We start from the raw sequence: 23,996 nt of genomic DNA, 5'->3' as shown, positions 1-23,996 counted from the left end.
AACCAAAATTAGCAATATTCGGACTTGTCACTTGCGATAGGGTTTGGAAATGGGACAGGTAAGTGGGAGATTAGAGTACTTGTATGATATGAATATTTTATCCTGTCCCGTAGTTTTTATTCATTCAAAACATTACAGCTCCTAACCACCACCACTCCAAAAATGATGACATTTGGCAGGATAACAACTTGTCACAAGCAAGACAAAGTTATTGAAACGTTATCAAACAGAATGATCTTGGCGTTTGCAAACTTACATGTAACGTAATAGTCATGGGTAGGCCAAAAGTTTTTGATCTTTTATGCCGCCTCTCTCTAAAAAAGCGAAAACACTAACAATGGCATTTACAAATGCTGCACTTAGCTGATTGCTGTACGAATATGCTAAAAAGTTTGAATTTGGCCCAATACAACTTTCCACAGTTTCTTCCGAACAAAACGAGTTTTGAAAAGAAAGACTTTTTGATCAGTTTTCTATTTTTAAGGCTCTAGGGAAAAGTACTCTTGTCTAAAGAAACCAATGAAAAGATTGTAGCGAAATCAAACGGTGATGTAGAATGGACAACATTAGATGCATATGAAGTTTCATGCTACACGGATATGACAAGATTTCCATTTGATGAACAGAGCTGTTCTATATCCGTTTAGAGTCGATACCACGATACTAGCAAAATACTTATCACCAATGCAAGTGAAATCATTCCATTCAAAAATAACCCGGCTTGGTCTCTCAGGGTTGAAGTGCAGCCGCGCAGTGGTTATTTTGTTTACTTGTTGCACCTCAGTCGAAAACCGATGTACTATGCGTTGAACATCTTGTTGCCTTGTGTTGCCATCTCCGTGCTGGTCCTGATTGTCTTCTGCCTACCATGCGAGTCAGGAGAGAAGATCTCACTCAGTATAACCACATTGGTGGCGCTGACCGTCTTCCAGATGACAATAGCGGACAATATACCGAAGACATCGACGCACACGCCAATATTGGGTAAGTTAAAAGTCAACTTAATGAGTAGACGGGTTTTGTCTTTGCTCCAGAAGGTTAAGAGAAATCCATCCATTTGGCTTTTTAATTTCGGACACTGCTAATCATGTGGATGCTCCACCTACTGGCACCATACACAGCTTACTCACATTCCGCGTACAGGTGCAGAGAATATCGATGGAGATTTCATATTCATGAAACAGAGGTAAAGGTCACCCGACATTGAACGTTGACCTTCTTACCTAGATAATTGAACCAATGGTTATCAGAAAATATGTTTTTGTTGGGTAATACTTAGTATAGCTTGGTGTATTGGCCCTTTCAATTTACTGACATGAATCGCAGAATGATGTTTTCTTAGAAACAGTCTGAAGTGACGTTGCCTCTGATCGCAGAGCTCGTGCGTCTAGGGGTTTACACAGTATTGCAAGAATGTACACTTCAACATTTTAGCATCGTGACCTGTTTTATCTTCTTTCAGGGATTGGGCTCATTTCTTTGACTGGCATGTCCATCCTTTCGATCGTAGCGACGGTGTGCATCTTGAAACTGTTCTACATGCCAGATGATGTGAACATGCCCAGATGGTTCAACACAATTGTGTTTCGATGCCTTGCAAAGATCGCATGTTCTAAGAGCGTAAATGAAGAAGGCCAACGGAAGAAATTTCACGAACCAGGTTCTGTGAATCCGGTTGAAAGGAAAGAGGTCCAATCCAGTTGTGGTGACGGGGCTCGCGCTGTTAATGAAAACAACCAGAAGAAGTGGGTCAGCGCAGCCCGTATACTTGATAAATTCATGTTGTATGTCTTTACCATCGCCTTCTTAGGTATCAGTGCGTTCTGTAGTGTCCATATGTTTGTCACTTAAACACGTACCGCTAGTGGCCAGGCCACGAGTTAATGTATTCCCAGGTAGATATCCTGCTGAGCGGAGTGGGCAGTATTTAGGTCTTGGTGATAGGTATAAATAGGTTGCTACGTCACTCGTAACGAAATACAACGTGGTTTTGGTGCACTTCCTGGATAAAATTCATCTCTTCACACACATAGTATTTGTGTTTTATTTGTGGTTTATGACCAAGGGCAATGTGCAGAATCTGTTATGTGATAGTCTTCCACATGAGATATCCTGGTACAGTATTAGCCCACAGACTCTTGAGTTTTTGAGGGGTCATCTCAGGTTTTGGTGATGTGCATCCTATCTTGGTGATACCTGTATCCTGGTGTCTTTCAGTCATTTTCTATGATACACCCCCTTCCTTGGAGGTGGTGGGGTGATAGATCATTTATAGTTCATTGCACTCTTGACCTGAGGAAGTCAAATGATAGCTGGCAAAGTGTGTTACTGGGGGAAAATGGGATTGGGATGGTTTTGCCAGATGCCAAAGGTCTTTGAAGTGTCACTATAACAGTTTTTGAGTACATCAGGGTGCAGGAAGGATTGGGAGAGTCCATCCCTTATTTTGAGATGGGGAGAAAGGTAATTCTTTGAAAACATAATGCAATAGTAGGCTGTGTATCAAAGCTGAATCTTACAATGGCTGAACAAGAAAACTTTCAAAGTCTGAGTTCAGCATCAGTTGCTGGAGGGTCGTCAAATGAACATCCGTCACCAATTCCTGTACCTGTAAGATCGAGAGAAAAGGAGCGTTTGGAGAACCCAAGGAAGAGATTCCCATCTGACAGTCCTTCGAAAGTCCGAAAGAGGAAGGAAAAAAGCCAGAAGACATCATTTATCGTTCGGGGATGCTTAGAATTCAAGGCGAATTCTGAAAACGAAAAAGTCAACCTATTTGATGACATAGACGGCATAAAAAGACATCTTGGTGGAGGAACTGCCTCAAAGATAACCAATTACCAGCTTTTGAAGGAACTTGTCGATTTTTATAAACTGCACAACACGTTTGAGGGGGACAACGAAGATGCATCATCATCATCAACTGATAAATGCCAAAGTGAACCTAGTGGCACTTCTTACCAATACTGCCAGAAGAATGAAACCAAATCACCAATATATTTAATGACAGTTCAATCTTTGGACAATTTGTTGGACAGAGTTTGCTTGCACCACAGGACATGTACATCAAAAATGGCAGTCCGGGAGGAAAAAACTGCAAGAGATGGCCATGTCGGTCTATTTCATGTCACTTGCCAAACAGGCAAACACAACATATATTGGACGACTTCACCCCATGTGGAAGGAGGCAAATTTACGGTGAATCTAAGGATGGCCCATAGTTACTTTGTCTCAGGAATCCTGCCGAATCAGTATGAACGTATATGTGATGCAGCTGACATTGGAAAAATGGGAGACAAGACACTTACTAAATTCCAAGATTCGTATCTTCCTGTCACGGATGGAGTTGTGAAGGAGTCAAAATCAGATGCTTTGTTGGAAGAAATTGCTGCTTCTGTTGAAAGTACCGGCTTGGATGGTATTGACATTGCTACTGACGCTAGACATTGTTGGCGAAAAAATGCCCGCTTTACTGATGTTGTCTGCCTGGGCGAAAAGACGCATAAGGTCCTACAGAATGAGGTAATTTCAAAAGATGACGATCCAATCACTCAAAGGCACGAAATGGTGGGAACACGGAGGATCTATGAATATTTTGACAGAGAGAGTGTCCCAATCAGAGTGCATTCACATGATAACAATGCCTCGATCACTAAGTTTGTCCGTGTGGAACGCTCCCCAACCGTTACTTCTTTAGATACCTGGCATATGACAAAGGGTGTGGCCAAAGGAATGGCGAAACTGACAAAGGGGAGGAAATATTTAGAAGGAAGGTCTTGGTTTGTTGACTTGGCAGATAAGTCAGCATCTGTAAAAACTCATATATATTGGTGCATCAAACGCTGTGAGGGGGACACAGAAAGACTAAAAGCCAGCATAGATAATGTGATTGAGCACTATAAGAACAATCATGCCAATTGTCATCAGGAGTCCCCATGTCGGTCTGATCATGACTATGAACCCAGCAAGCGAGAAATATCTTCAGCCCCTGCAGAGGCAGCCCTCAAGAAGTATCTTCACAGTCTGTTGGTTTATAAATCACCGCATCTTTACATTGGATGCAGGGATACGCATTATGTCGAAAGTTTTAATAATTCTCTGCTCCAATATCACAACAAAAGAATCGTATTCGAAAGGGCCAACTACCAAATCCGAACCAACTTGTCAGTCCTGGACTGGAATGAGCACCAAGACAGCGAGGTGACGTCCACTGTGCTGGAAAAGGACTCTAGAAATCCAAGGCGAATGGTGGGACGAGAAATCAAAAAGAAAAAGAGATTTAATTTTTGGTCAGATATTTGGGAGCAATGGATACAAAGTTTCTATACATAGTAATCTGAGTCCTATATTAGGCCTACCTATCCCCCCTTGACTCAGGACAATTCTATTGCTCGGGTTAGGTAGATGACATTGCTGACTCTGATTTTTCTCACACACTTAGACTAGAGCCAGTCTTTGAATGCTAACTTTTTGCCATGTCTCAAAAATTGCTATACCAAATTTATGTCACAGAGGAAGAAAGGGAATTGATAAGAGGTATTTTCACTTTTCATGGGATGGACTTAGTGGAAGCAGAACCACAAATGGTGGATAAAGGGATACAATGTATCAGAACTGAATCAGTCCAGGATGCTGTTGAACCTGTGCCATCATCATCATCTACAGTTGATGGACCTAACATGGAGGATAGCTCAGACGATCATGACAGCGATGCTGGGAACAATGTGGCTCCCTTGGACCCTGTAAATCAAGGTGGACACGATGAAGAAAGAGAGCATGGATTTATTCTGCCGGACCTTGCCAGTGAAGAGTGTACACTCTGTTACTGTCGTCCTTGTGTCACCACCAAACGTCCCAGATGGTTGGGTGCTGGTCAAGCAGCGAAGAAAAAAAACAATACTTTGAGAAAGGGTTTTTATAAGAGGTATTGGAAGATGCTCAAGGACAGGGCTGCATGGATGGATTATCGCTATCTTCAAAAAAAGCAGAGGAGTTTGCAAAATATGGGTGAAGATGAGACTGTTTGGAGCTGTACCAGTGACCGGGAAATTATCCCTGATTGTGTTGTCACATTGGTTAGGGGACTGTATCCGAACCCTCCAGGAATTCCCTATGTTGGCCATCATTGGCATTAATTCTTCTATGGATTAAACAATCATTTATTGTGGATTTAGATTTAGATTTGACTTTTTTTGTGTTGAATTTAGTGAAGGAGTACACTAGTTTTATGTGATGCAAAGCAAGTGGATTAACATGATTGAAGTGGATATTTCATAACATTGAACATAAAGGTGAATAATATAAATAGGTGAATAATAACATGTTTTGGTGGAATATAAATCATGGAATACATCTGGACTACCCCCAATGAAAAGTAGGCCCCTTTCCACATTTTTTTGGGGATATTTTGCATGCTTTTTCAGGGGACTAATTTTCCTGCACAACAGTCACATGCTTTTGTTTACAATGTCCATATTTAGCCTTACCACATGCCAATCATGCATCAAACTGTCTATCACATAGTACATTTATGCATTATTAATGAAGCAAATTTTCAGTTACAAATCTTTCCCACCTAATTTCTCCGACAAATAGACCATCTCATAAACCCTAAGTGGGCATATGGCTTTCATGAAACTTCATGATAAATGTATCAACTTTTCATCGAAAACTGCCTTTTCAAACTCTTGTAATTTTGAATAAACTGGCCCAAATGGCAGGAGCTCTGAATTCAAAAATATCTTACTGGCAAAAGCCAGCCTCGTCCCAACCCACACCTTTTATATGGCAGCTACCTGTTTAATGCGGCGTTTAGGTAAGAACAGGAATACCTAGTAGTTGCTCGTACACTTCGCTCATCATTGATGCACTATGGATTCGACAATTAAGTGTTAGATAAAAAAAATTATTTTAAAAAATCGAGAGAGAGCGAGTGGGTTAAGTGCACTCTTCGTCGCTTTACGCTTTGCGTAGCTATTTCTGAAATCTCTAGTTGTACAATTTTAAAACTAACCACACTATCAATTTACGCTATGTATTATATCTATATTGCCGTTCGGATGATATCTTCTGTTTTGAATCATGATGATGATTGTGCCCTTAACCCACTGTTCTAAGTTTCTAGTACCATGCCGAGCCTCACCGAGGCCTGGTTATTCAAAACTGGTTTTGTCACTAACGCTGGCGTTAACGTAACGTGGAGTTATCTCCTTCCGCTATTAGACTTACAACACCAAGTTAAGTTAGCGTCAGAGTTAGTGAAAAACTTTGTTATGAACAAAGTCTCAAAGTTTCACGTAACAGGTGGCCCACAGAGCATTATTAATGAAATGGCCTTCATGATGCAATGTATCAATCTGGGCCAATGCAAGCAGGGACTGATTCCACGAACGTCGTCATTAGTTTACACGCTACCGCCAAAGCGCACGGAGGAATTAATCAAGCATACATGTACATTATACCTTTATTGATCTAACGTTATTTTGTGTGTAAGTAATCAAGTCTTTTTGAGAGTGTTGATCGTTGTTGTTGATTCATGAATAAATAAACAATTAATCAAACGGCATTTAATTGTTACCGTTTACCTATTTCTATTCATTTTCATAGTGGACCCGCTGTGGCCTCATCATATTGACGGAAGGAATGGAATACGATGGAACGTGATGACATCATGCTGAATCATCGCCAAACGTTTTCGAATTTGAGTGATCACTCGTAGCGGGAGATAGCTGGACACTAATGATGATAGTATACGCATCACTGTTTAGAGGGCAGCTCGTGATCTATGGGATTAATTCATCATGTAAACAAGAACTCCATTACAACTGTATAGACTGATAGAACAACACTTTGTGTCAGATTACAGATTTATAGCCTGGCACCCTGTCAACAGAAACCATGTTATTAGTTCTATCTTGTCCTCCTTGAACTGGAAAACATCTTTGCGACTGTTTAAGGCATGACTCTATCAAGTTCTATCAGCAAATGAATATTGCCCATGTGCAGATACAGCGGCATTGTTGAACATGTTAAAAACACAATTGGTAATTTTCGAATTCAAGTTTAATTTTCGATTTTGTGCTCACACTGAGTAGCGGTTGCTACGAAAGATATGGTCGAGTTTTTACTTCACTCACGGATGTACTCTAGTGCTTCACGCAGAAAGAAGTTATTTACCCCTCAAAGTGGATCAGTCGAATGTTGATATCACGAATATTGCCTTGCATCAACAAACTGCCAGGCATTATTAAGAGCCATAATCGTAAGTCGCGATAACCTATAGGTAGGCCCATTCTGGCCCACTTATTACTGTAGAGAGTTGTAAACGCTATGGGTCTAAAAATGTTTTCTGTTTAAAAAGGTACTTGTGGCTAATTATATTTAGATTATATCGACGAGTAGTTTGTCTTCTCGAGATTGCAATCATCTATCATCATCTTCTAGTGGATAACTAATCATAAAGAGGCCCTGTTGTGAGACAGACTAGGCTGGGAATTCAACTAGCGCAAATGAAATCAACATTTATTATAAAACTTTTTTTACCGTGCTATTCAAAACTCCCAATTCCTACAATTATTTTGTGACAAATTTCCTTGTAGTGTAGATTTTCGTCTTGCCGTTTTTCTGGATCATTTGACTCCAGTATTAACTGCATGGCGACTCATGGATCACCACCACCTGGATGGATTGCCCAATAACCAAATTTTCCACCATGTGCACACACTGACAAGGCCAACATGGATTCCTCAGTCTCAGACTCTTCACCAGCAAAATCGCCGAGCTGCAAAGCTGACAGAGGGTTTGTATTGTGGCTGAAGAACTTCCCAAGTCAATGTGTGAATGATTATGTACTATAGCATGAGGCCGAGTATTGCAACATGGTGCACGTGAACGTAGAGGTTAGAAAGCAATCTATATACACATGAATATCATATCACATTTTCCGAACGATCCCCAATCCAGGCGGTGATGATCCATGAGTCACAATCTAGTGAATCCAGCAGTCTAGCGATCTAGATTTTACGAATAATCCATTACAAGGAGCTACACGTATCTCATTCTAGGACTGTGAATTCAATGAAGACCCTGTAATAAACGTCGGACGTCAACAAATATTTTGGCGCTGAGGGGGTTTTCGTGCGACTAGGAGAGGCCAGAAAAAAACTCTTCGAATTAAAGCAGAGTACCTGGATGCTAAATATCGTGAGCTCAGGGTAGAACTTCGTTGTCATAGTAGCAATTTTTCAAATGGTCTCCCTTTTTAGCAAGTTCCGACAAAGGCAAAGAAATCACTTTTCCATGCCCTGTACATACTGGCACTGGCACTTTACAAATTCAAGTACACAATACATGTACGTTAATCGATTCATCTACGTTCATGGGATTATTTCTTTCTCTAATTTGCCAGAACTCGATATTTTAGCCACGTAAGATTTTCATTTTAAGAAAGTTAAGCACACAGAGCAATAGGAGAAAAAACACTGTACCTTTTATTGATTTTCGATTTTGTATTTCAAGTACAGGTTAGGATCAATACTTATATATTGGTTGGGAGCCTGCGATATTCATTACAAAGGTACAATAGCGCAGGCTTATGCCGAGCTTGGAACAACTTACACGGTCGTATTTCTTCCGCAACCAAAAGCAAAAGGTCTAATGATCGTGGTATAATGCAAATTTAGGGCATCTACTTTGCTGTCATTTTCTGATCAACGGGCGTCCAGATGACCACACATACATGGACTAGAAAAGCAATATCGACTGTGAAGCAAGATCGGCCGGTGAATACATTATGGGTGCAGTACCAGTTACGGCTTGATGTGTTTTCCTTCCATCGCCTTGCAAGGGCAACACTTTTACTTGTTAACTTCTGCATTTGGATGTTACCAAAAACAGCATCGATGAGATCACGATATTCCCGTCGAAAAGCAGCAAAGAAACTGTGGTTCACAAAATATTGACAACATGAGACGTTGTTTTTTTCATAGGTCATTTTAAATTTCTAAATCTTCCAAGTACGATGACTATGTACCCCAGATGTAGATAATCACAAAATAAAATCACGTCTCCTCTTTTTTCAGTGTTTTCAGTTATACTCCTTAAAATATCTCATTCAGAAATGGAGTTAAAAACACGCAATAGGGTAATGCTTAGAGTGCCAGTGTTGCGAAGTTTAACTACGTTGTTGGTGATGGTGTCTCCGTTCGTCGAAGTCTCAGTAAGTACGAACATTGTTTTGATATTTGTCCCGATTTCGTCCAACACCTTCAGATTTAGATACAGCCAGTTTGGCGTATCTTTAGAAGCAAGGTCAAGGACTGAGTGTTCTCTGAGGAGCTCATTGCAGGATACAGTCGCTGGATTCAACTTCGAATCCATAAAGTACAATAGCCGATGCGCCTGTTTAATCAAGATTTGCCCACAGAAATCCAGGCATGTTATCGGGAGGCAACGTTTTAACCATGGTAAAATGATGATCAAGAAGGTATGTTGCGTCTTCTTCGGTAGTTTTTTCAATCCGCTCATCAACCTAAACAGTGCATCTATCTTAATTGCGCAGTATCCAGTTGACAGGACTAATGTTTTAGCAACTAGTATACGTTTACGAGCCATTATTTCTCAGCTCATTGTATACACCATAATAGGGAACGATGCGTTCAACTACATTGTACTTTCTGGAGCCTCTTATCTATATCATGTATTTTTTTCAATGGAGTAGTATATGAGTGACTATGGGAAGAAGTTACCTTTTGACCTAGTTTCGTAAAACCCTTGGAACATATGAAAATTCATGTGTGACCTTGACCCAAAAAGATCTGAAAGTGAATATACGCCTAACGGCAGAAAAAACAAATGTACATGTACTTTATATTCTTTTTTTCTCGTTACGCACGGACAGGGTAATCTCGTACCAGAAACAACAAACAACCAACACTTTGATCCACAATTCAGTCATTATCAGGCTAAGTGGGCATATTGACTTCAGAAAATTGCTTCAAGTGGTGAAAATATATATTGGGAGGGTACTGCTCTTCAGGACCATAAAAAGACACCGGTCCGCTATTACCCCACAATGATTTTGACAAGGCAAACGACCTCTTCAGTGTTTTCGGTTACACTGATATTTTCAATGGTGGTAACACAAGGCTTGCTACCTAGTGTATGCACACGGTCAGCATCATCTATGCGTATGCATCACATGTATATCAGTTGTCTGTCAAAAGAAGAATCTGGTTACACTTTTGATCAGGAGCTCAGGGTTGATTTACAATTTCAACAATTAATTTTTTAGGACAATCCGAATCTATACTTAAAGTAACATAGGTTTTCTCCGATAAAGACGACAATATTGTGAAGTAGGTTTGCAATAACGTTTGGCGCTGGCAATTATCTCACAATAACGCCATCCATAGCGTCTAACTTAGTTTGGAGAAATGAGGCAGCTGGTTTAATGAGTCTTGTCTTGCAAGAGGAGAGGCTCAAAAAAATTGGGAGACCCTACAATGACTCGCTTCATATCTCGTGACCGAGAGAGGCATAGCTCGCGATCGACATGCAAAATAGGAAAAGCATGACGATGCGACACGCCCAAAGCGTGTTTTTGACCAAAAAAATGCTACTTACTGCCCTTTTTCCTTAGTAAAGCAGAAGCTATCAGATAAAGTAGGTGTCACGAGATGTTAGTAGTGAATTTTGGGCATATTAGTTTGCATGCCATTTTTTATAGATCGAATAATTGAAGCAGTGACTGATTTGTAGAAAATGCATAATGCATCCTTACAAATCAGAACATAGCAAAAAATTAAGCAAATGTGAAATGCGAGCTGGTGGCTCTGCATCTGCGATATGGCAAAGGGAGAATGCAAACAGTAAAATTTATTTATGATTTCAGAGTGGGCAAAAGATCCAGCTAAACTACAAGAAATCTCGTTTTTTATCTGACTTAAGGCAAAACTTTAAGTTTGAGTGCAAAGTCGTTGTTTGTTTTGATAAACTTATCAATTCATACATAGTGGAGATAAGGAAAAGCATTAGCATAGTCCATGTTTTTAGACGAAAACAAGGTGGCCCTTATCGAAGAAAACGTTCATTTAACACAATTTCAGGTGCCAGTAAACGGCAGAATATACGTGCGCTGAGTGTAAAGTTTGTTCTTGGGAGTCTGGTATTCTTTTCCGATAGGTTAAAACACTTTCCTATCGTGAATGTTCTACACGGACGCGTAACAGGTTATTTTTTGCTGGAACTACAACAAGGAGATGGAAAACTGCTGAATATAGTTGATATCAAAGCATCAGATAACATGAACGAAACATTTGTTATGTACCGTTTGCGAAGAAATCGACGCATATGGGATGTATTCGGTATTTTCTACCTGGTTATAAAACATGCCCACCATTTAAAACACATGACTTATGTGATGAGAGACGGACGAGAGCTCGATAATCAAAGAAATGTATCAAAACATATTCATGATCATGATATTCATATAACTGGTGAGAAAGACATTGTTATCCATCAACGCCAATGTATTTATCTCCTTACGAGGAGAAGTCATTACAAAGAAAAGATTACGATTAAGGGAGCATTGGATCATAAAAGAGGGCAATTGCCATTGAAATGTTGGAAAAATGTTGAATGGGATAGTAGCAACCAGAGGCTGCTTTTTATCTGCCGCATTGCAGGGGACCTGGGGCCGGTACCGGACCGGGAAAGAACGATACAGGTATTTGTTATCCCGATACTAGCATCATTTAATCGAATATGGCACAATGGAGTCGTACAACTTTATTCAATTCCGGTTAGGCATGAAATGATTGCCACCGCTAGTGATGGAACTTTTGTTAACTACCACTCGCGAAGTCTTTGGCGACTATTTTCCATTTACACACCGACATGGAACACCACCACCACCCGTTGATCAATTCAAAAATGACAATAACCCTGGTGAAGCATCTTCCTACCGTGGCCAGTGATCCATGTTACCGAGCAAGATCATCCGTCGTGTACGTAAAGTCGAGCTCATAAACTGTAGAACGGAACATTTTCGCCGCAAAAATTTTTTCGCGAATGTCAAATGATGTACATTTTCACGCAGAATAATTTCGCGAGTGAAATGTGTTTTTCCATTGTCTACTGGACATAAAGCTCTGAGTAAGCGCTGCAGTGTTAATGTCTATATTAGATTACTCAAATCAATTGTCAATATGTCTTATTGTGACGTAATAAAGTTTAACATATAGCGCACAAAGATGGGTTTCAAATAGGCAGTAGTCATTCAAAGTACAAGAATTCGTGTTTGTTAGGCCATGTAATTTTTATGCAATTGGTGGAGGGAAACGCCGTCTCTTTTATCCCCTACATGGTATACTACGCTAAGGTTGGCATAGGGCCTAGCTAGAAACAACGCCTCTGTGGATACATAGCAACAATGACATGAAATTCTTGTAGAAAAGCAAGAGATCTTGCGGCAGAATATTTTCGCGAACATACCCTGCTTACGAAATCCGCGAAAATATTCTGCACGCGAAATGTTATGGTTCCACAATATTTGTATCGACACCTACTTTATACGGTATCTGGCAAACTAATGCACCAAATTCAATGCAGCTTATAACACGATACCAAGAATTTTTTGTTTTGTAATTATGCATATGACAGGAAAGTTATGGCATTTTTTTTCATTAGCCATTCAAAACCCAATACCAAAAATACTGCGAACTTCTCTTGAACACTGGTGGCTCCTGGCAGACCTGACAGTACCCGTTTTGCATACACGGTGGGCAGTCGTGCGGTTTTAGTTTGTCACAGTCTAGTTGTCACACGATTGTCAACTGTGTATTGATGTTGACACCATGGCAATGGATGGCAGCATACTCTAGTTTCGCACGCCCGACTTCAGCCAATTTATGTGTATATTTTGGTAGGCCCACGACGGGAGTGAGTTTCTTCAGGCCATTACTTGATTGACCAGCAGCGTCAATGGCAATATAGAAGGCCTTAACATTTTTCCAATTTTAGGAATATGCATTATGTAAAGATCAGGCTGGACGTTAGAGATGAGAAACTACAGTATTTCTTGAGTGTGTCTTGTAAGCCTCTCAAGGCTGGCTGTGTTGTACTATACAACTGACACTCAAATAAACAAGTAAATCATAATTTAATAAATATATCGAGGTGTGTACGTCATATAGGAGTGTTGCTGTTTCTCAATTTTCCGGAATTCGATACTTTAGGCACTTAAGAGTTTCATTTTGAGGACGGTTAGCACACAGAGCAAGAGGAGAAAATCACACAGCAAATTTTATTGATTTCAAATACAATTTAGGATCAATACTTTCGATAGTTGGGAGCCTTGATTACAAAACTAAGGTAAATACAATTTTCAAGATCGAGCTTGGAAGAACTATTAAAACACGGTCGTAATTCTTCCGCCGCAACCAACAGCTCACAGTCTCATGATGGTGGTGTAATGCCAATTCAAAGCAAGCTACTTTCTTGTCATTTTCTGATCAACGGCGTCTTGATGACCACTTTGACACATACACGCACTGGAGAAGCAGTATCCGCTGCGAAGCAAGTTCGGTTGTGATGTTGCGTTATTATGAGACGTGCAGTATATACCAGCCTTGCAACTTCTACATTTGGATGTTGACATCTTGAAAGTCATTAGCTGCTGCCAGAAAATACAACCCTAACATGTAAATAAAGGGAGAACATTTTTCCCAGAACAGCATCGATGAGATCGCGATCTTCTTGTCGGAAAGCTGCCAAAAAACTGTTGTCCACAAAATATTCACATCTTGAGACGTTGTTTTTTTCATAGGTCATTTCAAATTCCTAATTCTTCCATGTATAAAACGCTTAGTCCAGATGCAGATAATTACAAAACAAAGTCACGTCCCCTCTTTTTTCAGTTGTTTTCAGTTATACTCCTTAAAATATCTCATTCAGAAATGGAGTTAAAAGCACGCAATAGGGTAATGCTTAGAGTTCCAGTGTTGCGAAGTTTAACTACGTTGTTCGTGATGGTGTCTCCGTTCGTTGAAGTCTCAGTAAGTACGAATATTGCTTTGATATTCGTCCCGATTTCGTCCAACACCTTCAGATTTAGATACAGCCAGTTTGGCGTATCTTTAGAAGCAAGGTCAAGGACTGAGTGTTCTCTGAGGAGCTCATTGCAGGATACAGTCGCTGGATTCAACTTCGAATCCATAAAGTACAATAGCCGATGCACCTGTTTAATCAAGATGTGCCCTCAGAAATCCAGGCATGTTATCGGGAGGCAACGTTTTAACCATGGTAAAATGATGATCAAGAAGGTATGTTGCGTCTTCGTCGGTAGTTTTTCAATCGCTCATCAACCTAGACAGTGCATGTATCTTTATTGCGCAGTATCCGCTTGACAGAACGAATCTTTTAGCAACTAGTATACGTTTACGAGCCATTATTTCTCAGCTCATTGTATACACCATAATGGGGAACTATGCGTTCAACGACTTTCTGGAGCTTTTTATCAATATCTTTTTTTTTCAATGGCGTATATAGTATATGAGTGACGATGGGAAGTTAGTTACCTTTTGACCTAGTTTCGTTAAACCTTGGAACATATAAAAAGTTTATGTGTGACCTTGACCCCAAAAAATCTGAAAATGAAGATAGGCCTAACTTTATATTCTTTTTTTTCTCGTTACGCACGGACAGGGTAATCTCGTACCAGAAACAACAAACAACCAACACTTTGATCCATTATTCAGTGATTATCTTGCTAAGTTCAAAGATGCACTTGGGTGGCATATTGACTTCAGAAAATTGCTTCAGGTGGTGCAAATATATTGTGGGAGGGTACTGCTTTTAAGGACCATAAAAAGACACCTGTCCGCTATTACCCAAGGATGATCTTGACAAGGTCAACGACCTCTTCCGTGATTTCGGCTTACACAGATATTTTCAACGGTGGTAATACAAAGGATGCTTCCTAGTGTATGCACACGGTCAGCATCATCTATGCGTATGCTTCACACTTATATTAGTGGCCAGTCAAAAGAGACAAAATGTAGGTCAACAATATTGTGAACTAGGTTTGCACTAACGTTTGGCACTGGCAATTATCCCACAATAACGCCATCCTTAGCGTCTAACTTAGTTTGGAGAAATTAGGCGGCTGATTTAAAGAGTCTTGTCTTGCAAGAGGAGAGTCTCAAAAGTGCATCTGGAAACCCTACCATGACTCGCTACATACCTCGAGAGAGAGAGAGGCATAGCTCGCGATCGACATGCATAGTAGGAAAAGCTTGACTATACGCGACACGCCCAAAGAGTGTTTTTGACCAAAAAACGATACTTACTGCCCTTTCTCCTTAGTAAAGCAGAAGCTACTAGATAAAGTAGGTGTCATGAGATGTTAGTAGTGAATTATGGGCATATTAGTGTGCATGCCATTTTGTATAGATCAAATAATTGAAGCAGTATACTGATTTGTAGAAAATGTATAATCCATCCTTACAAATCAGGAGATAGAAAAGAATAATGCAAATCTGAAATACGAGGTGGCTCTGCATCTGCGATATGGCAAAAGGAGAATGCCAACAGTAAAAGTTATTCATGATTTCAGAGTGGGCTAAAGATCCAGCTAAACTACAAGAAATCTCGTTTTTTGTCTGACTTTAGGCAATACTCTAACTTGGAGTGCAAAGTCGCTGTTTGTTTTGATGAACTTACCAATTCATACATAGTGGAGATAATGAAAAGCATTAGCGTAGTCCATGTTTTTAGGCGAAAACAAGGTGGCCCTTATCGAAGAAAACGATCATTTAACACAATTTCAGGCGCCAGTATACGGCAGAATATACGTGCAGTGAGTGTAAAATTTGTTCTTGGGAGTCTGGTGTTCTTTTCCGATAGGTTAAAACACTGTCCTATCGTGAATGTTCTACACGGACGCGTAACAGGTTATTTTTTGCTGGAACTACAACAAGGAGATGGAAAACTACTGAATATAGTTGATATCAAAGCATCAGATAACATGAACGAAACATTTGTTATGTACCGTGTGCAAAGAAATCGACGCATATGGGATGTGATCGGTATTTTCTATCTGGTTATGAAACAGGCTCACCATTTAAATCACATGACTTATGTGATGAGAGATGGACGAAAGCTCGATAATCAAAGAAGTGTATCAAAACATATTCATGATCATGACATTCATATAACTGGTGAGAAAGACATTGTTATCCATCAACGCCAATGTATTTATCTCCTTACGAGGAGAAGTAATTACAAAGAAACGATTACGATTAAGGGCGCATTGGATCATCAAAGAGGGCAATTGCCATTGAAATGTTGGAAAAATGTTGAATGGGATAGTAGCAACCAGAGGCTTCTTTTTATCTGCCACATTGCGGGGGACCTGGGGCCGGAACCTAACCGGCAAATAACGACACTGGTATTTGTTATCCCGATACCAGCATCGTTTAATCAAAGATGGCACGATGGAATCGTACAACTTTATTCAATTCCGGTTAGGCATGAAGTGATTGCCACCGCTGATGATGGAACTTTTGTAAACTATTACTCGGTAGGACATCATTGGGGACGATTCTCCATTTACACACCGACATGGAACACCACCACCACCCGTCGATAAACCCATAAATGACTACTGGAGAAGCATCTTCCTGCCGAGGCCAGTGATCCATGTTACCGAGCAGAATCATCCATTGGGTACGTACAGTCGAGCTCTTATACTGTAGAACGGAAAAGTTTCTCGGGAAAAATGTCGAATGATGGACATATTCGCGGCAAAGAGTTTCGCCAGGTCTAAATTCTTGAAAGGGGCATAAAAAATCTGACGCTGTGCAATTCGGTGCAATGATAACGTATCTTGGCGTCGGGAGATTCTAAGCGGGCTGATATAGTTTGTCTCAGTTTAGTTGTCACACGATTGTCCACTGTGGCTCGAAAGCCAGTGTGTTTAAGGTCAGTGTCGGCCTAGCTTCGCCATGGCATTGTGTACATGATGCATGGCCGCATTAAGGGCTGTCATGTCGGGGTCGGCACAGACTATACTCTAGTTTCGCACGCCTAACGTCCACTGTAATAAAAAAGCCAGTGTATGTATACATTTTGGTAGGCCCACGACGGGAGTGAGTTTCTTCAGGCCTATACTTGATTGACCAGCAGCATCAATGGCAATATAGAAGGCCTAAAAATTACCCATTACGAGCCTAGATATGTGCGCTATGAAAAGATTTGGCTGGACGTTAGGAGTGAGAAACTACAGTATTTCTTGAGTGTGTCTTGTAAGCCTTTCGAGGCTGGCTGTGTAAACAAGTAAATAATACGATTATAAATATATCGAGGTGTGTACGTCATATAGGAGCGTTGCTGTTCCTCAATTTTCCGGAATTCGATATTTTAGGCACTTAAGAGTTTCATTTTGAGGACGTTCATCACACAGAGCAAGAGGAGAAAATCACACAGCAGATTTTATTGATTTCAAATACAATTTAGGATCAATACTGTCCATAGTTGGGAGCCTGTGATGTTGATTACAAAACTAAGGTAAATTGCATCAATATTCAGGATCGAGCTTGGAAGAACTATTAAAACACGGTCGTAATTCTTCCGCCGCAACCAACAGCTCACACTCTCATGATGGTGGTGTAATGCCAATTCAAAGCAAGCTACTTTCTTGTCATTTTCTGATCAACGGCGTCTTGATGACCACTTTGACACATACACGCACTGGAGAAGCAGTATCCGCTGCGAAGCAAGTTCGGTCGTGATGTTGCGTTTAATTATGAGACGTGCAGTATATACCAGCCTTGCAAAGGCAACACTATTACTTTTCAACTTCTGCCTTTGGATGTTGACATCCTCGAAAGTCATTAGCTGTTGACAGAAAATACAACCCTAACATGGAAATAAAGGGAGAACATTTTTCCCAAAACAGCATCGATGAGATCACGATCTTCTTGTCGAAAAGCTGCCAAAAAACTGTTGTCCACAAAATATTCACGTCTTGAGACGTTGTTTTTTTCATAGGTAAATTTAAATTCCTAATTCTTTCATGTACAATGCTTAGTCCAGATGCAGATAATCACAAAACAAAATCACGTCCCCTCTTTTTTCAGTTGTTTTCCGTTAATGAACTCTTTAAAATATCTCATTCAGAAATGGAGTTAAAAGCACGCAATAGGGTAATGCTTAGAGTTCCAGTGTTGCGAAGTTTAACTACGTTGTTCGTGATGGTGTCTCTGTTCGTCGAAGTCTCAATAAGTACGAATATTGTTTTGATATTCGTCCCGATTTCCTCCAACACTTTTAGATTTAGATACAGCCAGTTTGGGGTATCTTTAGAATCAAGGTCAAGGACTGAGTGTTCTCTCAGGAGCTCATTGCAGGACACAGTCGCTGGATTCAAATTCGAATCTATAAAGTACAATAGCCGATGCACCTGCTTAATCAAAATGTGCCCTCAGAAATCCAGGCATGTTATCGGGAGGCAACGTCTTAACCATGGTAAAATGATGATCAAGAAGGTATGTTGCGTCTTCGTCGGTAGTTTTTTCAATCCGCTCATTGACCTTAACATTGCATGTATCTTTGTTGCACAGTACCCGCTTAACAGGACTGATGCTTACGTTTAAGAGTCATTATTTCTCAGCTCAATGTATACACCATGATCGGGAAATACTATGCGTTCAACGACTTTCTGGAGCCTTTTATCAAAATCGTGTATTTTTTTCAATCGAGTAGCATATGAGTGACTACGGGAAGAAGTTATCTCTTGACCTAGTTTCGTTAGACCTTGAAATATATGAAAGTTCATGTGCGACCTTGGCCTGAAATCTGAAAATGAATATAACTGCAGAAAAAACAAACAGGGTTTGGTACGGACAGGCTGGGTACGGACAGGCTGAATTTCGTACCAGAAACAACTAACAACCAACACTTTGATCCACCATTCAGTGATTATCTTGCTAAGTTCAAAGATGCACTTGGGTGGCATATTGTCTTCAGAAAATTGCTTCAGGTGGTGCAAATATATATTTGGAGGGTACTGCTTTTAAGAACCTGCCCGCTATCACCATAGGATGATATTGACACGGTCAACGACCTCTTCCGTGATTTCGGCTTACACTGATTTTTTCAATGGTGGTAACACAAGGCTTGCTTCCTAGTGTATGCACACGGTCAGCATCATCTATGCGTATGCGTCACATGTATATCAGTGGTCTGTCAAAAGAAGAATCTGGTTACAATTTTGATCAGGAGTTCAGGGTTGATTTACAATTTCAACAATTAACTTTCTAGGACAACCCGAATCTATACTTAATGTCACATAGGTTTTCTCGGATAAAGACGACAATATTGTGAACTAGGTTTGCACTAATGTTTGGCGCTGGTAATTATCCAACAATAACGCCATCCTTAGCGTCTAGCTTAGTTTGGAGAAATGAGGCGGCTGATTTAAAGAGTCTTGTCTTGCAAGAGGAGAGTCTCAAAATTACGTCTGGAAATCCTTCGTTGACTCGCTACATATTTCGCGATTGACACGCATTAATCGCGATCGACATGAATAGTATAGGAAAAGCATGACTCTGACATGTCCAAAGGAAGTTTTTAACCCCCAAATATGTTACTCACAGCCCTTTCTCCTGCAGAAAGAAGAAGCTATCAGATAAAAAGTTATCATTAGATGTTAGTGGTGAATTATGGGCAAGTTAGTCTGCATGTCATTTTAGATCAAATAATTGAAGCAGTATACTGATGTGTAGAAATGCATAATGCATCCTTACAAGTCAGGAGATAGAAAAGAATTATGAAAATCTGAAATACGAGGTGGCTCTGCATCTGCGATGTGACAAAGGGAGAATGCAAACAGTAAAATTTATTTATGATTTCAGAGTGGTCAAAAGATCCAGCTAAACTACAAGAAATCTCGTTTTTTATCTGACTACAGGCAAAACTCTAACTTGGAGTGCAAAGTCGTTGTTTGTTTTGATAAACTGGCCAATTTATACATAGTTGAGATAAGGAAAAGCATTAGCGTAGTCCATGTTTTTAGGCGAAAACAAGGTGGCTCTTATCGAAGAAAACGTTCATTTAACATAATTTCAGGCGCCAGTAAACGGCAGAATATACGTGCAGTGAGTGTAAAATTTGTTCTTGGGAGTCTGGTGTTCTTTTCCGATAGGTTGACACACTGTCCTATCGTAAATGTTATACACGAAAACGTAACAGGTTATTTTTTGCTGGAACTACAACAAGGAGATGGAAAACTGCTGAATATAGCTGATATCAAAGCATCAGATAACATGAACGAAACATTTGTTATGTACCGTTTGCTAAGAAATCAACGCATATGGGATGTATTCGGTATTTTCTACCTGGTTATGAAACATGCCCACCATTTAAAACACATGACTTATGTGATGAGAGACGGACGAGAGCTCGATAATCAAAGAAGTGTATCAAAATATATTCATGATCATGACATTCATATAACTGGTGAGAAAGACATTGTTATCCATCAACGCCATTGTATTTATCTCCTTACGAGGAGAAGTAATTACAAAGAAACGATTACGATTAAGGGAGCATTGGATCATCAAAGAGGGCAATTGCCATTGAAATGTTGGAAAAATGTTGAATGGGATAGTAGCAACCAGAGGCTGCTTTTTATCTGCCACATTGCGGGGGACCTGGGGCCGGTACCGGACCGGGAAAGAACGATACATGTATTTGTTATCCCGATACCAGCATCGTTTAATCAAAGATGGCACGATGGAATCGTACAACTTTATTCAATTCCGGTTAGGCATGAAGTGATTGCCACCGCTGATGATGGAACTTTTGTAAACTATAACTCGGCAGGACATCATTGGGGACGATTCTCCATTTACACACCGACCTGGAACACTACCACCACCCGTCGATAAACCCATAAATGAATATAACCCTGGAGAAGCATCTTCCTACCGAGGCCAGTGATCCATGTTACCGAGAAGGATCATTCATTGGGTACATACAGTCGAGCTCTTATAATGTAGAACGGATATGTTTCTCGGGAAAAATGTCGAATGATGGACATATTCGCGGCAGAACAGTTTCGCCGGGTGCAAATTCTTGAAGGGGTATAAAAAATCTGACGCTGTGCAATTTTGTGCAATGAGAACGTATCTTGGCGTCGGGAGATTCTCCGCGGGTTGATATAAATGTAGTTTGTCTCAGTCTAGTTGTCACACGATTGTCCACTGCAGTGGCTCAAAAGCCAGTGTGTTTAAGGTCAGTGTCGGCCTAGCTTCGCCATGGCATTGTGTACATGATGCATGGCAGCATATGCGGGCTGTCATGTCGGGGTTGGGCCGGTGTAACATCTGTGGTTGTTTCCCATGTGTCAGTGTTTCCAAACAATAGGCAGCTAGAGAGACCATGACTTTTCAATAGGGGGAAACACAGAAAAACTTGTCAATCTATCTTTTAGCGTTCCCAAACAATGAGGGGAAACACTCAAAAATAGAAACACTCAAAAACATTTCACCGGCACAGACTATATACTCTCGTTTCGCATGCCTAACGTCCACTGTAGTATTAAAGCCAGTGTATGTATACATTTTGGTAGGCCAGCGACGGGAGTGAGTTTCTTCAGGCCTATACTTGATTGACCAGCAGCATCAATGGCAATAAGAGGGCCTAAAAATTACCCCATTACGGGCCTTAGACATGTGCGCTATGAAAAGATTTGGCTGGACGTTAGGAGTGAGAAACTACAGTATTTCTTGAGTGTGTCTTGAAAGCCTCTCGAGGCCGGCTGTGTAAACAAGTAAATAATACGATTATAAATATAGCGAGGTGTTGCTGTTCCTCAATTTTCCGGAATTCGATATTTTAGGCACTTAAGAGTTTCATTTTGAGGACGTTTAGCACACAGACCAATTGGAGAAAATCACACAGCAAATTTTATTGATTTCAAGTACAATTTAGGATCAATGCTATCGATAGTTGGGAGGCTGTGATGTTGATTACAAAACTAAGGTAAATTACATCAATATTCAGGATCGAGCTTGGAAGAACTATTAAAACACGGTCGTAATTCTTCCGCCGCAACCAACAGCTCACACTCTCATGATCGTGATGTAATGCCAAATCAAAGCAAGCTACTTTCTTGTCATTTTCTGGTCAACGGCGTCTTGATGACCACTTTGACACATACACGCACTGGAGAAGCAGTATCCGCTGCGAAGCAAGTTCGGTCGTGATGTTGCGTTATTATGAGACGCGCAGTATATACCAGCCTTGCAAAGGCAACACTGTTACTTGTCACTTCTGCATTTGGATGTTGACATCCTTGAAAATCATTAGCTGTTGACAGAAAATACAATCCTAACATGTAAATAAAGGGAGAACATTTTTCCCAAAACAGCATCGATGAGATCACGATCTTCTTGTCGAAAAGCAACCAAAAAAACTGTTGTCCACAAAATATTCACGTCTTGAGACGTTGTTTTTTTCATACGTAACTTCGAATTCCTAATTCTTTCATGTACAATGCTTAGTCCAGATGCAGAGAATCACAAAACAAAATCACGTCCCCTCTTTTTTCAGTTGTTTTCCGTTAATGTACTCTTTAAAATATCTCATTCAGAAATGGAGTTAAAAGCACGCAATAGGGTAATGCTTAGAGTTCCAGTGTTGCGAAGTTTAACTACGTTGTTCGTGATGGTGTCTCTGTTCGTCGAAGTCTCAATAAGTACGAATATTGTTTTGATATTCGTCCCGATTTCCTCCAACACTTTTAGATTTAGATACAGCCAGTTTGGGGTATCTTTAGAATCAAGGTCAAGGACTGAGTGTTCTCTCAGGAGCTCATTGCAGGACACAGTCGCTGGATTCAAATTCGAATCTATAAAGTACAATAGCCGATGCACCTGCTTAATCAAAATGTGCCCTCAGAAATCCAGGCATGTTATCGGGAGGCAACGTCTTAACCATGGTAAAATGATGATCAAGAAGGTATGTTGCGTCTTCGTCGGTAGTTTTTTCAATCCGCTCATTGACCTAAACATTGCATGTATCTTTGTTGCACAGTACCCGCTTAACAGGACTGATGCTTACGTTTAAGAGTCATTATTTCTCAGCTCAATGTATACACCATGATCGGGAAATACTATGCGTTCAACGACTTTCTGGAGCCTTTTATCAAAATCGTGTATTTTTTTCAATCGAGTAGCATATGAGTGACTACGGGAAGAAGTTATCTCTTGACCTAGTTTCGTTAGACCTTGAAATATATGAAAGTTCATGTGCGACCTTGGCCTGAAATCTGAAAATGAATATAACTGCAAAAAAAACAAACAGGGTTTGGTACGGACAGGCTGGGTACGGACAGGCTGAATTTCGTACCAGAAACAACTAACAACCAACACTTTGATCCACCATTCAGGGATTATCTTGCTAAGTTCAAAGATGCACTTGGGTGGCATATTGTCTTCAGAAAATTGCTTCAGGTGGTGCAAATATATATTTGGAGGGTACTGCTTTTAAGAACCTGCCCGCTATCACCATAGGATGATATTGACACGGTCAACGACCTCTTCCGTGATTTCGGCTTACACTGATTTTTTCAATGGTGGTAACACAAGGCTTGCTTCCTAGTGTATGCACACGGTCAGCATCATCTATGCGTATGCGTCACATGTATATCAGTGGTCTGTCAAAAGAAGAATCTGGTTACAATTTTGATCAGGAGTTCAGGGTTGATTTACAATTTCAACAATTAACTTTCTAGGACAACCCGAATCTACACTTAATGTCACATAGGTTTTCTCGGATAAAGACGACAATATTGTGAACTAGGTTTGCACTAATGTTTGGCGCTGGTAATTATCCAACAATAACGCCATCCTTAGCGTCTAGCTTAGTTTGGAGAAATGAGGCGGCTGATTTAAAGAGTCTTGTCTTGCAAGAGGAGAGTCTCAAAATTACGT

General features: G+C 40.3%; 1 protein-coding gene across 1 annotated transcript; it reads left to right on the top strand.

The window, feature by feature from the left end:
- Nucleotides 1-794: 794 nt before the first annotated feature.
- Nucleotides 795-1,851, top strand: LOC135496981 (CHRNA7-FAM7A fusion protein-like). Its single transcript, XM_064786592.1, has 2 exons — nt 795-984; nt 1,463-1,851. The coding sequence occupies exons 1-2, from the start codon at nt 795-797 to the stop codon at nt 1,849-1,851; spliced, it is 579 nt and encodes a 192-aa protein (XP_064642662.1).
- Nucleotides 1,852-23,996: the final 22,145 nt, after the last annotated feature.

The sequence above is a fragment of the Lineus longissimus genome, chromosome 1 (assembly GCF_910592395.1).
Source record: "Lineus longissimus chromosome 1, tnLinLong1.2, whole genome shotgun sequence".
NCBI lineage: Eukaryota > Metazoa > Nemertea > Pilidiophora > Heteronemertea > Lineidae > Lineus > Lineus longissimus.
Note: the sequence above shows the minus strand (reverse complement) of the source record. Positions and strands in the feature narration are given on the sequence as shown.